The sequence below is a fragment of the Callithrix jacchus genome, chromosome 3, assembly GCF_049354715.1.
Source record: "Callithrix jacchus isolate 240 chromosome 3, calJac240_pri, whole genome shotgun sequence".
NCBI classification, from domain to species: Eukaryota; Metazoa; Chordata; class Mammalia; order Primates; family Cebidae; genus Callithrix; species Callithrix jacchus.
Window position 1 is genome coordinate 43,390,633 of NC_133504.1, and position 13,119 is coordinate 43,403,751.

Here is a 13,119-nt window from a genome sequence, read left to right on the forward strand (position 1 = left end):
GGTATGAGCCACCGCACCCGGATTCATTCTTTGATTTTTTTTTTTTTGTAGAGATGAGGACTCACTATGTTGCCCAAGCTGGAATTCTTTTTAAATAAAGGAAAATACTTAAACCTATAAGATTTCCTGGGTAGAGATTTGACCCTACACATTTGATAGAAAATGTTTTCACTTCCAATATTTTGTAAATAGTCCAAATTTTCTATTATTTTCTCTGATTAAATAATTATTAACTTTTAAAAGAGATTTATTTTTTCCCCATAAACTGGTGTTACTAATATAATTTTAGTGCATTGTAGGGCAGGAACTTGATTTACACAATGGGAAAATATAGTAATGTTTCTTTGTGACCTAGTATAAGATTAATTTTAGTTGCTCAAGTTCTCACAATCCTAATAGCTTAGATTAACACATGCCTTTTTATTTGTGGGAGGCAGATTCCTGTGTCAAAGAGTACTCTTTTCTCTGAAATTCATGTTCTCTTCTCCAGACCCATTGATGCTATTCTAGTTCCACCTCTTATCATCTCTCATTTGGACAATTCAGTAAACTCTGAAGTGATTTCCCAGCCTTTAGTGTCTGTCACTCCATTCCTCCATAATGTCACTAAAATACCTATCTTCTGTTCGGAAGGCTTTGATGATTTTGCAATTTAAGAAACTGACATCAAACATGTTCTTTTTTTTTTTGAGCTAGAGTCTCACTTTTGTCACCCAGGCTGGAGTGCAGTGGCACAATCTCGGCTCACTGCAATGTCCGCCACCTGGGTTCAAGCTTCTCTTGCCTCAGCCTCCCAAGTAGCTGGGATTACAGGCAACCACCACCACACCCAGCTAATTTTTGTACTTTTAGTAGAGATGGGGTTTCACCATGCTGGTCAGGCTGGTCTCAAACTCCTGACCTCAGGTGATCCACCCGCCTTGGCCTCCCAAAGTGCTGGGATTACAGGCATGAGCCGCTGTGGCCTGCCAAACACGTTCTTAATGATATTCGCAGCTTGTCCCAATCTCGCCCCAGCTATCTTTTCAGGCACACCTGAGTCCCACCTTCACGTTCCCCATCTCCATGTTCTAGACGCTTCCTTGAGCTACAAGCTGTTGCCTGAATTACATGACATTCTCACTTTACTTAATGGAGGTAACCTACCTTCCTTCCTTCCTTCCTTCCTTCCTTCCTTCCTTCCTCCCTCCCTCCCTCCCTCCCTCCCTTCCTTCCTTCCTCTCTTTCTCTCTTTCTTCTTTTGTTGACAGTCTTGCTCTGTACCCAGGTCAGAGTGCAGAGGTGAAATCATGGCTCATGCAGCCTCAGTGTCTAGGCCCACAGGATCCTCCCACCTCAGCCTCCGAGTAGCTGGGACTACAGGTGCACCCCATCATGCCCAGCAGATTTTTATATTTTTGCTAGATGTGGGGTTTCACCATGTTGCCCAGCCTGGTCTCAAACTCCTGGGCTGAAGCGACTGGCTTGCCTCAGCCTCCCATAGTGCTGGGATTACAGGTATAAACCACTATGTCTGGCCCTTAGAAACATTGGGAGACCTACTATAGACACTGGTATAAATTTGGGATGTGAAGGGGCTGTCATGTAGAATGAGAAATAATGACAGTCAGAAATACTAGCTCAGGCGGGCACCGTGGTGCACACTTATAACTTCAGCACTTTGGGAGGCCAAGGGTGAATCACTTTGAGCCCAGGAGTTTCAGACCAGTCTGGGCAACATAGTGAGACCCCGTCTCTACAGAAAATACAAAAATTAGCTGGGTGTGGTGGCATGCACCTGTGTTCCCAGCTACTGAGGCAGAGGATGGGACTGAAGAGGGAGGATTGTTTAAGCTGGGAGGTTGAGGCTTCAGTGAACCATGATTATGCCACTGCACTCCAGCCTGGATGACAGTGAGACTCTGTCTCAAAAACAAAAACTGAAAAACCCATAAAAAAACAAAAGAACCTACTGTTTCTAAGACTTTACCCTTCTATCAAGTCACATCTCCAGAGAACCCCATTTTAAGAGACACTCTTATACCTGAAAGAAATACCTTCCTAGAACTAGGGTTTAGAATGCAAGCTCCAGGCAAAGACAGCCTCAGCATTCACTGAGTGCCACCGTGAGAAGTGGTCATGAGGAAAATACTCAAACTGCTTTCAAAGGCAGCATTTAAAAGTTACTTTTACAAAATTTACATGATCAGTTTCCCTTGGAGTACAATGCCTGGAAAACTGATAGCTATTAATAGCCTGGTGTGCTTTCAATTGAATTGTTACAGATGTGTAAGCCATGGTGGCCCTCTCTTGCTTCGGCTACCAGAAAGCTCAGGATGCTGTTTCCTCCAGGACTAGCTTTTATGATGTGCCCAGCGAGCTCTGTGACTTAAACTGTTCCAGCCTCAGTTTCTTCATCTATAAAGTGAAAGGAACCAACAACTACTTTGCAGAGTAGAGTTTAAGGAGCCAAATATGGTGTCTGGCAAAGTTGTTCAACAAATATGTATTGGCTTCTATGTATAAGATACTGCCCTCAATTCTAGGGGTCTAATGACAAGTCCCTGTCCTGCTGGAGCTCACATTCTAGAGGGAAAGCCAGGATTAATAAGTAAACAAATACACAGCTGACGGCAGGCAGACTGCAGTGAGTACCAGGGAGGAAAGAAAGAAAGGGACAGGATGGAGGGTAACTGGATGTAAAAAGCGACCTGTGTTAGCTGGTACAGGTGGAGACGACTGCTGTGTGCAGGAGAAATTTGCAGTGAGACTTCAAGGAAGAGAATGAGCTCGCCGTATAAAGAGGGAACAAAGTGCAACCCAGGCAGAAGGAACAGAACAGCCAGGCCTGGAGGAGGGAAACCATTTGGCAGTTTCTAGGAGGCTGGTGAGGCTTCAGCACAGTGTGCAGAGAGAATGCTGGGAGATGAGGTAAAGAAACAGCAGTGTGGCTAATAAGAATTGCTTTGCTCTAATGACTGCTTGCTTGCCTTAGTGGTTTCATTATACCTGGGCCTTTTATTTTAAGTAGTTTCAAATACTTTCGACGTGGCCAATATACAAATGGGATGAATATAAAGTTATTAACTTAAAATTTTTAAAGCTGACATTTATTAAAATCCTACTATATGATTTACATAACTTGAACATTTAACTCTTCTGCATCCTATATGGTAAATACTATTAGGACTTTTTTTTAACTGATGAGGAAATAAGACACAGAGAGTTTAATAGACTTGCCAAAGCTGCACAGGGAATAAGTTTAAGAGTAGGATTTGAATCAGGCAGCCTGACTCCAAAGCCAATGTCCGTAGCCCCTACACAATGCCGCCTCTTCAGGTTACATAGTTGTTGTAATCCGTTACTTGATGGCACACACAGGTCCTCCTGAGCTTCTAACCGTTATTGTTCTCACTAGTAGCAGGAAATATGTTTGGAATTCATAATCTATAATCTACAGTCAGGGATTCACATAGCTTCAAATTCTATCTATTAATAAGGAATAAGGTCTAATGTAACATGAGAAAGTTTCCCTCCCAAGAAAAATAAAGAACTCTAACATTTTAATCATCATTCTCAACTTGCAGAACTTATCCATTGTTAAATCTGTATCCATGATTTATTACACAGATGTTTACGTAGGTCAAAGTATGCCCAGCTTGCAAATAGCTACTGGTTTGCTTTCCCGGGGACACCAACAATATGTGTGAAGCAGACACAGTGGAGATTGATTTTGGTATTTAAAGAGTTCTGGTCAAAGAACATGAGCAGGTAAAATAGTCTGAGAGCTGGTAAAAATCTTTTTTAATTACTCAGTTTTCCAGATGGAGTTCTGTTTTAATGCGTAATCTCTGACGTGCCCAGAGCCTCCCCACAGCCACAACAGTTATGCTCCCGGGCAGTATCTGCCATCCACGCCACTTACATTCCCATCGTGATTTGGGCAAGAGAGAGGCTTTCCTGCAGCCACAGCAGTGACTGTTTCCAGGATGGAAGACTCCTCAACGTTGCTGCCTGGAGTTCGCTGCAGCACGTCCATCAGGTTTGTGATGAAGAAATTGTTCTGGAGCGCAGCCACCCCTTTCTCGGGCAGGATGGAGGTCTGGCGGCACACTGGGCAGGAGAGGGTTAAACTGTGGGCGGGAATGTAGTTCTGCAGGCACCTGTTGCAGAAGCAGAGGTGGAGGGACACTTAGCACAGTGCAGAACCCCTACTTCTCACAGATATCATGCATACTCTCAGTGGCTACACAAAGTATTTCTCAGAAACTCCCATCACAGTCTCCTTTACTAGGAAAACAATATTCAGAAACTAACAGATAAGCTGTACTCACATTAATCAGACCTTTGTAGTGTTTTCTAGAGCCTTGGCACATGAAGTGTGGTCATGGACAAGTAGGGTCAGCCTACCTGGGGTTGAATTTGGTAGAAATGCAGAATTGTAGACCCAATCTGACACCTGCTGAGTCAGCTCCCCATGTGATTTGCATACATGTTAGAGTTTGAGAAGCACTGGTCCAGAATATGTAGCAGTGGGCTCACAAATGTAGAGACTTTGACAATTGTAAGAAACACATCAAATATTTTTGTTAGCAATGAAATTCTTCTAATGTACAAAATAATAATCAGATAAAAACACACCAAAGTGGAAATGTTTGCTTGAAGCAAGGATGGGACACCCAGAGTCAGAGCCACACCATCACTTCTCCTGTCTCTGCTCAACAGGTATCAACTTAACTCATTTAGTTAAGGAAGTGTGTCACCAATAATGGTTCACACATATGCTGCTCACTGAATTCAAAGTACTTCCAATGAGCCTATGAGGTAAGTACTGTTATGATTCCTTGAAACACATGATGAAACACAGAGACAGGCCAGGATACTGGTCCAAGATACTTAGCTGGTCAGGGGCAGAGCATGAATTCAAATGCAGGCAGTTTGGCACCATAATCTAAACTCTCAATAATTATAAGATACTATTTTTTTTTCCAGTATCTAGCCAAGCAGAATTCAAAACACACCAACCGAGCCCCATTCCCCTTATTTGGCAGATGAATAAACCTGGCATCAGAGACGTTTATTGATCTTCTCTATGTCACAGAGGTAGCTAACTCTGAACCAATGCCAGAAATGAAACAGCTTTTGCTAAGGTCATTAATGATGTCTGAATCCAGCAGATGTTTTTCAATTCTATCTTACTAGACTTCTGGGCAGCATCTTTAAGCTTGATTATTGCTCTGCTCACTCTCCCTTTTATTGAAAAAAATTCTCTTCCCTTGACTCTATGACACCACACTCACACGGTATTCCTGTCTGCTCTATTTTTTCTGAGTCAGTACATTTCTGAGTTAATCAAGGTTTCATTCATCAAGAAACTTCTCTTTCTGGGATATCGTATTCACATCACATGTGTGGCTACAGGCATAAGGCTCCCAAATTTATATTTCTTCCCAAAGACATCTGCTTTGAGCCCCATTAACTGACTTCTTGACATCTTTTCTTAGATGTCTTACCGGTCTTCAAACTCAACATGAACAAAATCAAACCCATGATCTGCCCCCCGACTGAATCCTCTCCCATTCTTGATGAATAGCACCTCCAACCATTTATTCAAACAAACCAGAAATTAGGAGTCATTCTTAAAACAGTAATTCCCTTACTGTTTTTCATTTTCCATAACCAACCCACCACCAAAGACTGTCAATGCCCACATATCTTTCTAACCTCTCCAGTTCTGTTCATCCCCTGCTACATTACCAGTCTTGTACCCTCTAACACTTCTCCACATTGCAACCGGAGTGACCTTCTGGAAACTCAAAACTAGCCATTTAAATTTCCCTCCCATACCATCTGAGATGAAAACCCTGCCATGGTTTCCACTTCCACTGCTCTTACAACAAAGACAAAAATCCATATATGGCAATATGGATTACACAACTCATATGACCTAGCACCTACATATTTTCTGCCTCTTCCCCATTTGCTGCATATCAGCCACAGTGGGCTTATTTAAGATCTTCCCCAGTATTAACAACCCTCTCACTCACTATAGCAACTTCCCACTATAGCACCTTTGCACATACCTGAAATTCTGCTTGCTCCCGTTTGCTTAATTTTTACACATCATTGGGGTTTGTGCTTAATCATCACTTCTGCAAGGAAGACTTCCCTGATTAGGGCAAATTCCTCTATTGTATTTTTTCCTGTGTACTTCTGGCATACAGCATTTGTCACTGGTTTAATTTTACATTAGTCTGAGCAATTAGAGGATTAGTGACTGGCTCCTCCACTAGGCTGTAATTCCATGGGGCCAGAAGCTGCACGTGACTTTGATCTCCTTCAAGTCCCTTGATGCTGTTTTGGAAGATGTGGAATAAGAGAGTGACTGTGAGGTTCTTACTGAGTAGCCAGTTGAATGCCTGGCAGAGGCTGAACACTGGATCTTAGAGCTCACTCTCTTGACAGTGAGACAGCCTATAAAGTTTTATCTCTGCATAAAAAAAAATTTTCCCCATTTTAAGCAAAGTTGCCAGCACCTTCAAACAGAAATCCTGTCAGCTGGGAGCAGTGGCTTATGCCTGAAAGCCCAACACTTTGGGAGGCCAAGGCAGGTAGATGGCTTGAGCTCAGGAGTTTTAGACCAGCCTGGGCAACATGGAGAAACCCTGTCTCCAGGTGGTATGAACCTGTGAACCCAACTAACTGAGAGGTTGAGGTAGGAAGATCTCTGGAGCGTGGGAAATTGAGGCTGCAGTGAACTGTGATTGTGCCACTGTACTCTAGACTGGGTGACAGAGTGAGATCTCGCCTCAAAATAAATAAATTAATAAATAATAAATAAAATTAAAAATAAAAGAAAAGGAAATCATCTAGTTTAACACAGAACATTCTGTAAGAACTTGCTGTAGTAGGATTTCACAAATCTCACCACTACCTGTTGGGTGCAGAGCAGAAGTGGGTTGGGCTAGACCCCCAAAGAAGATAGCAGGGGCAGACCCAAGGCAGCCTAAAGTGTTGCTTCTCACCTGTCAGAGTGAGGAAACAGGACCCAAACAATAGATAGTCTGAGCGCTAAATATTGGGACAGGGAGCAATTCTGCCAAGCTCAGACTGAGTGGCTCTGAGTGCACTTCTATAGAGTGTCTGCCAAGCTATGCCAACTGCTGCACATCAGGTAATATCTTTTCATGTGCGCCCAGGAACACATGGACGATTAGCTGGTATTCATGTTTTAAGTGTACCCATTAAGGGGATGGAAGAAACAAATTCTAATGATTTTGTAATATAAATTACAAAGCACTTAAGCCAAAGTATAAAATGAATAGTGCTCAATATACCACCACCGAAACAAACTAAAACCCATACACACAAGCACACGCACACACAAACACACACAACCCCACAACAACCCAAAACAAACCAAAAAAACCACAACTACTAGTAACGAATCTACCTTCTCCTTCCATCCATCACTACCACAAAGGATATGATTATTCTTTTGCAATTTAACCTTTGCAAAGTAAATCAACTCAAAAAATGGTCAATCAAATAATACAGACATGTTAAATCAGAGATTTGTGCAATCAGCGTAGATTTGAAGCCATTTGAAATACTGATTTCCAGTTCTATAATAGGAAGTAAAGCATTTTAAGTATGTGCATTAAAAAACGATAAGTGTATTTAACAAAATGCTATAAAACACAATTGCCATATTTATTTTTAAGAAAGATATATAACTTTACTAGGGAAATACTTATAAGGAAGATAAACTAATTATTAACAAACTTCTGCTTAATTGCTTATATGGTAAATTAGACAATGGGATAAAAGTGTGTTTTGATAACTAATTAATACCCCTCTCCAAAAACAAATACCCTATCAAGAAGATAAATAAGGAAGTCTGTTTTTACATATAGCAGATTATATAGTCAGGTAATTTATTTAATATATATATATTTTCTTTAAAACATCATAGTGTTCAAATGTGACATTAGTATGTGTCTGAAGAATCTTTGGAAAAGAAGCTATACTCTTTGAACTAACCACTCACATATATAGATGATTAACCTGATTTGTTATATGGGAGGAAATGCTCTATTTTTTAATTGGCTCTCAAAGACCCTCTGTAGGAATCTGCTGTGGACAAAAATTGTTTCATACTTATAATGGTTTGAAATAATTTATTGGCAACTCATGATTCTGTTTTTCAATGTTTATCAGAAGCACAAGACATTAGTTTTCTCTCAATGGTAACTGTAGAATTCTGGTAAAGAATCCTGCAGTAGGTTGTAAGAGGTTAGCCTGTGAAACTCCCTTCCCCAAGCACAAAGGAGGCTTACCTCTCGCAGAAAGTGTGCAGACAGGGAAGAACCTTGGGATTCTTGTACCGTTCCAGGCATATACTGCAAATCAGAAACTGCTTGTCAATCTGGCGCACCACAGGACTTGGGATGTTGGTGCCTTCACTGGCCATCCTAGACTACTGACATAGGGGGCCAGCTGTCTTTGACCCTGCACGCTGCTGCTGTCAGACAGAAAATCAAAACAGAAAAATATATAATAATCTGTAGGTGCAAGTCAATCACTGGCTCTTTCACCATAAGCATTGTGTTATAAATATAGGTAGAAGTCAATGTCAGTGACCTCAAAATGACCAATAAACCAACCCTTATTGCTGTAGGAGTACAGTGAACTCTCAGTTGTTTGTTTTGTAAATCAATAAAAACTTCACATGTTCACCATGCAAACAAAACAAATTAGAAGCAGGCATGTTGTTACAAAGAGGTATGCTCACCAGGTTTCAAAGCAGTGGTGAGTAAGAGGATAAATACTTTATATAGCTATGTCTGCTTATGCCTGTAGCCATGACTATATTTAAACATATTTACCTTTTATTATTCTTATTAAAATTGAATATGTTTGTCCAACTATTGTACTTGAAGAGGTTGGACTGTGTCACACCAAAATATGTCACTTTGATATAAGCATTATTTTGAGCTGAAAGCTATAAAGAACAGGCAGAAGAGGAGCCTGTTCCCATCTGCCTAAAAGCAGGGCATAAATTTCCCTTTTGTAAAGGAAATTTCCATTTGTAAGGTGCCTCTCTCTCCCGAGCCAGGAAGAGAAGTCTCATAAACACTGAAGACTGCAATGAGATGAGCTTGCAAAATGATCTTACTAAACAAGCCTTATCTACCATACCTTTCCTACAACTTACTGCCCCAGGAGTCCAAACCCCTCCCCTTCTTTTGTCTAGGCAGTTCTCCACAATATATTGTCCTTTGTTAAAATGGTATATAAAACCCAAAGAGGAGGTTGTGAAGCCCTTGATAATGTAAAATTTTAAAATAGTGAGGAAGGTGACCCACGCATCTGGGATCACTTCCCCCCTCAACTTCCACACTGCATTTCAATAGAAGAAAAGGCTGGCCAACTGGCGCCTCCTGAATCACCTTCCTGTAGATGGCAGGCTTGGTATTAGGGAAACTCTCCGGAAGACACTGTTTTCCCATAAACAAGATCAAACCCCCACCCGACTCCTCCCTCCGGAGACCAGAACCTTTTCACATGTGATTCCTAAAACTGTAAACCCAAAACCCTTTCAAATGTGATTTCTAAAACTTTAAACCTGAAACCCTTTCATATGTGATTCCTAAACTATAAACCAGAAACCTTTTCACATGTGATTCCTAAAACTGTAAACCTGAAACCCTTTCATATGTGATTTCTAAAACTGTAAACCCGAAACCCTTTCATATGTGATTTCTAAGGCTGTAACCCTAAGATTCTTTCGCGTGTAATATCTAGAGTGTAAGCCTATATAAATGCAGAAGCTTTCTTTGTTGGACGAGCTGTGTTTAGACAAATCATCACCTGGCTCCTGGCCATAATAATAATAATAATAAACCCCTTCCCTCCCCTTTTGGTGTTCAAGAGCTCTGTTTCTCGCAGCTGCTCCTGCTACAATAGTATCAAAAAAATGTGTGCACCTTTTTCTCCTGTTAATCTGTCTTTTGTCACCTTAATTCATAGACCCTAGGCACATACGCTGGGAGGGCAGAAGAAAAGTTTTTCCTTCCCTACATGCTATTAATATGCCTGAGGGTGATCATTATAATTCTAATTAAAAACTTTGTTTATGGTTCAGAGTGTTTTCTTCAGGACTAAAGATTTACAGATTTGAAACTAAAATATATTTGCTATGGGGCAGGGACAAAGACCAGAGGTATTCCCTATAATTTAAAAGAAATGTCTGTTGGTATTCATGTCTGGGCATTTGAAAGGCCTGGTGGAGTGAATTAATTCAGAGACGGTTTCAAAATGTTAGGGATCATGCCAGGAAAGGAGAATCAGAAGAGGGCAACAGAGAAGACAGCAGAGAGTTTGAGAGCACCAGAGAGGAAAAATTTACAACACAAAACACAGCTCCTTTTACCAGCTTAAAGAATTTCTGGCTTCTACGCCAAAGGCATAAACCAAGGCTGAGCTAAAATTTACCTCTTAATTTTCTAAATATCTGGTAAGGTGTCCACAGCCCCCTATTTCCCTATGGAAATACTCTTTACCAAAAAAAGAAAAGAAAAGAAAAGAGAGAAAGTGAAACTGCCACTTCAAAAATTATAACTGAGAAAATTATAGCAGTGAAAGAGATCAGACCTAACCGACTCCATCTTGCTTTTAACCTTTAAGCTGTCCTTGTTCATTCCTAGGCATCCGTTAAACTAACCTTGGGAAGGAATTGAGTTTATGGTTTGACTCTGAAACAATATCGATAATAGCTCTTTTCCAAATAGACCCCTTCTTGCCTGAGGACCAGTCTGCCTTTGCAGGACTAACAAATTAGCTACAAATGAGGAATTAAGGTTAGGGGCTGTGCAGCCCCTGGCTGCAAGAGTCTGAACCTCCCCAAATTGCTCTTCGGGACAACAACACTATTGTAAAACCAAAGATCAGTGCTTGAGATGTTTTGCAGACCCTGCACTCAGTGGATCAGCTGACACCACCCAGACAGTAACCTGGCTCAACCAGTTCTGTGATCCCACCCAGGAACAGAAGACAGCAAGAAAACCCCACTTTGACTCTTCTACGATTCCTTTTCCAACCTGACCAATCAGCACTCCCCACTTCCCGAGCCCCTCGCTGCTAAATTATCTTTAAAAACTCCGATCCCGATCCCGGCCGAGCGTGGTGGCTCACGCCTGTAATCCCAGCACTTTGGAAGGAAAGGGCAGGTGGATCAGGAAGTCGGAAGTTCAGGACCAGCCTGGCCAAGATAGTGAAACCCCATCTCTACTAAAAATACAAAATTAGCTGGGCGTGGTGGCAGGCACTTGTAATCCCAGCTACTTGGGAGGATGAGGAAGGAAAATCACTTGAACCTAGGGGCAGAGGTTTCAGTGAACCGAGACTGTGCCACTGCAATCCAGCCTGGGGGACAGAGTGAGACTCCATTTCCAAAAAAAAAAAAGGAGTGAAACGCTGTCTCAACACTGTCTCAAAAAACAAACACAAAAACAAAAAACAAAAAAACCCATACACACACACACACACACACACACACACGCACACACAAACTCCGATCCTAAATGGTCAGAGAGACTGATTTGAGTAATAATAAAACTCTGGTCTCCTGCACAGCTGGCTCTGTGTGAAGTTACTCTTTCTCCATTGCAATCCCGTCTTGATAACAGCTCTGTTTAGGCAGCAGGCAAGGTGAACCCATTGGGTGGTTACGAAAGAAAGGAAAAGAAAAGAAGAAAAAAATAGAGAGGTTTAATATGTAATATAATCCTAGGCAGGAGGTCAAACTATTATTCTTACTCCATAGATATAGATTAAAAGAAACAAAACAGTCTCAGTCAAGAAATTTACCAGAAGGCACATCTCTAAAACCCATGGCCTTTTCACTACTTAAACCACAACACTGCCCTTGACCTTGTGTTTTAAAAAAGCTGCACTACAGAAGCTTGGTTTACACATGACACTTTAACTTGGCCTCCTGCCTGTTTTCAAAGCTGGGAAATACTCTGTATTTACAGAAGCAACACTTCTATACTTTCTAAAGAAAACACTCAGGCCGGGCGCGGTGGTTCACGCCTATAATCCCAGCACTTTCGGAGGCCAAGGCGGGTGGATCACAAGGTCAAGAGATTGAGACCATCCTGGTCAACAAGGTGAAACCCCGTCTCTACTAAAATACAAAAATTAGCTGGGCATGGTGGTGTGTGCCTGTAGTTCCAGCTACTCGGGAGGCTGAGGCAGGAGAATTGCTTGAACCCAGGAAGCAGAGGTTGCGGTGAGCTGAGATCGTGCCATTGCACTCCAGTCTGGGTAACAACAGCAAAATTCCATCTCAAAAAAAAAAAGAAAATACTCTTTTCCAAATATAAACAATAGTTCTTCCTACCAAGTCACCAAAATTTAAAAAGCATGTCAACTTTTACTAGGAAATTTCAGCTGCTGGTTGGTCCAAGTGCAGTGGTGTTTACAGGTAATTGATCACAACCAGTTACAGATTCTGTTGCTTCTTCCCCACTCCCACTGCTTCACTTGACTAGCCAAAAAAAAAAAAAAAGAAACAGAAAATTCTGCTGTTTATACATATAAGCATAATTACAAACATGACACACTGTACGTCAACTCTGTATTTTCTAGATAAGTTCATTACAAGTATAATTTTTCAAACAGGCTGGGTGAGGTGCCTCATGCCTAGCACTTTGGGAGGTCCGGGTGAACAGATCACGTGAGCCCAAGAGTTCATAGCCTTGGCAACATGGCAAATCCCCATATCTACAAAAAAAATACAAAATTAGCCAGGCATGGTGGCACATATACATAGTCCCAGCTGCTCAGGAGGCTGAGGTGGGAGGATTGCTTGAGCTCAGGAGGTCAAGGCATGTGAGCATGCACCTGCACTCCAGCCTGGGGGACAGAGTGAGACTCTGGCTCAAAACAAAGTAATAAAATAAAATAACATACACGACCTTGTGAAGCACCTGCTATACAAGAGTGTCAGGCACATTCAGACAGAACTCACTATGTAGTTGAATGGTATAGGTATGATATCGAATCAGCCAGCATTATCTGCTAGACTTTCCAAAGAGTATCTCTCAAAGTAGCTCATCTCTCAGGGGCTCAAAA

General features: G+C 41.6%; 1 protein-coding gene across 20 annotated transcripts in view; it reads right to left on the reverse strand.

The window, feature by feature from the left end:
* The window catches only part of TRIM2 (tripartite motif containing 2), a 200,448-nt gene that overhangs the window by 58,138 nt on the left and 129,191 nt on the right, over nt 1-13,119 (reverse strand). For 10 of the 20 annotated variants that reach the window (XM_054252868.2, XM_054252867.2, XM_008992589.5 and 7 more), the window contains 2 exons: nt 8,319-8,503; nt 3,905-4,142 (listed from right to left, as the gene is read on the reverse strand). In XM_054252868.2, the coding sequence (XP_054108843.2) occupies nt 3,905-4,142; nt 8,319-8,452 (372 nt within the window). In that variant the 5' untranslated portion in view covers nt 8,453-8,503. Of the gene's footprint in view, nt 1-3,904; nt 4,143-4,389; nt 4,533-6,062; nt 6,334-8,318; nt 8,504-13,119 lie in introns of those variants that run through there. The other 10 variants (XM_035292842.3, XM_078366377.1, XM_035292840.3 and 7 more) reach the window with 3 other exon arrangements.